The sequence below is a fragment of the Amphimedon queenslandica genome, unplaced genomic scaffold, assembly GCF_000090795.2.
Source record: "Amphimedon queenslandica unplaced genomic scaffold, v1.1 AMPQUscaffold_2108_Cont25888, whole genome shotgun sequence".
In the NCBI taxonomy this organism is placed as follows: domain Eukaryota; kingdom Metazoa; phylum Porifera; class Demospongiae; order Haplosclerida; family Niphatidae; genus Amphimedon; species Amphimedon queenslandica.
The window spans coordinates 1-1,255 of NW_003557555.1; the positions used below are offsets into that span (position 1 = coordinate 1).

Consider the following 1,255-nt stretch of genomic DNA (forward strand, 5'->3'; position numbering starts at 1 on the left):
TGCTAGCATTAATATGCAAATAAAAAATTCACAAGGTAGGTATTTTTAATCAGTATAATTTATATTGCTCAATTTTTTATGGCAGATCATTCATCATCAATAAACAGTACTTTGGAGTTTCAGAGTAGCATTGATAGTTATACCATTATATTTAATGCTACACAGCTTGCAACTGAGCTCAACTTGATAAATCCGACTAATATTACTGCTCTCTTGCTTCCTTTTGATGATGATGATCTCCTTGTCTCCATCTCTCCTGCTACATTAAACATTACAATGTCAAGTGAATCTCCAATACCTTCTTTAGCTAGCAATACCGGTACATATTCTCAGTCCAGTATGTATTCTCAGTCTGGTATGTACTCTCAGTCCAGTACATATTCTCAGTCCAGTACGTATTCTCAGTCCAGTACATATTCTCAGTCCAGTACATATTCTCAGTCCAGTACGTATTCTCAGTCCAGTACGTATTCTCAGTCCAGTACGTATTCTCAGTCCGGTACATATTCTCAGTATTCTGATGCAGCCACTAATTACTGTACTCCATCAGTATCTATTACAACCACCACAAGTACATTATTTTTAACTGTTCAACAGCCAGCAAGTACAGTATATGTGACTGTTCAACCCACAAGAAGCATTACTGGTAGTACAGTGTATGTGACAGTTCAACCGACTGATGCAGTATCTACACAAGCTAGCAGTGACAGTATCAATAGTTCTATCATTGGTGGACTCTTTGTTGTTATTGTAATTGTTATTACTATTATCAGCATCATTGCTGCAATTATTATGTACAGGTGTGGCAAGAAAACTGGTCAAATGGAGAGCATTCAAATCACTTCTACTACCACAGAAATGAAGAGGGTTCCATACGGCATTACTAATCCAGCTGCTATTGATTCACAAACTTCAGAGAGTCCTCAAGAAATGTATACTGAAATGGCATCAGTTAATCCTCCTCCTCCTTCAATGAAGTCCAACACTATTTCGTACTCGCACTTAAATCAATATCGTAATGTTGCCACTAGCAATCCTCACCCCAGGACATACAGTATGATAAATACTGCTACAATGGATAGACCAACCGCATATGCTAATGTTACTAGTCCTCTTCCACCTCCTCCACAAATAGTAGGAGATTTACCTGATCCTTTAAATGAAGAAGAAGAAATATATGAAGACATGACAGCAACTGCACTGTAAACATTTATTTTTATTGCTACTATCAGACATTTAGTTTTGCTTTCTAAAA

At 37.0% G+C, this 1,255-nt stretch overlaps 1 protein-coding gene across 1 annotated transcript; it reads left to right on the forward strand.

Moving 5' to 3' along the window:
- Nucleotides 1-8: 8 nt before the first annotated feature.
- LOC109593299 (uncharacterized threonine-rich GPI-anchored glycoprotein PJ4664.02-like) lies at nt 9-1,249 on the forward strand. The gene is made up of 2 exons (XM_020008441.1): nt 9-35; nt 86-1,249. The coding sequence occupies exons 1-2, from the start codon at nt 14-16 to the stop codon at nt 1,204-1,206; spliced, it is 1,143 nt and encodes a 380-aa protein (XP_019864000.1). The 5' UTR covers nt 9-13; the 3' UTR covers nt 1,207-1,249.
- Nucleotides 1,250-1,255: the final 6 nt, after the last annotated feature.

What these genes read in the sequence shown, in the direction of transcription:
- LOC109593299 (XM_020008441.1), top strand. Translation starts at nt 14, where the DNA reads ATGCAAATAAAAAATTCACAAG. An exon ending in GCAAATAAAAAATTCACAAG is followed by an intron (nt 36 to 85) that starts GTAGGTATTTTT and finishes TTTTTATGGCAG; the next exon opens with ATCATTCATCATCAATAAAC.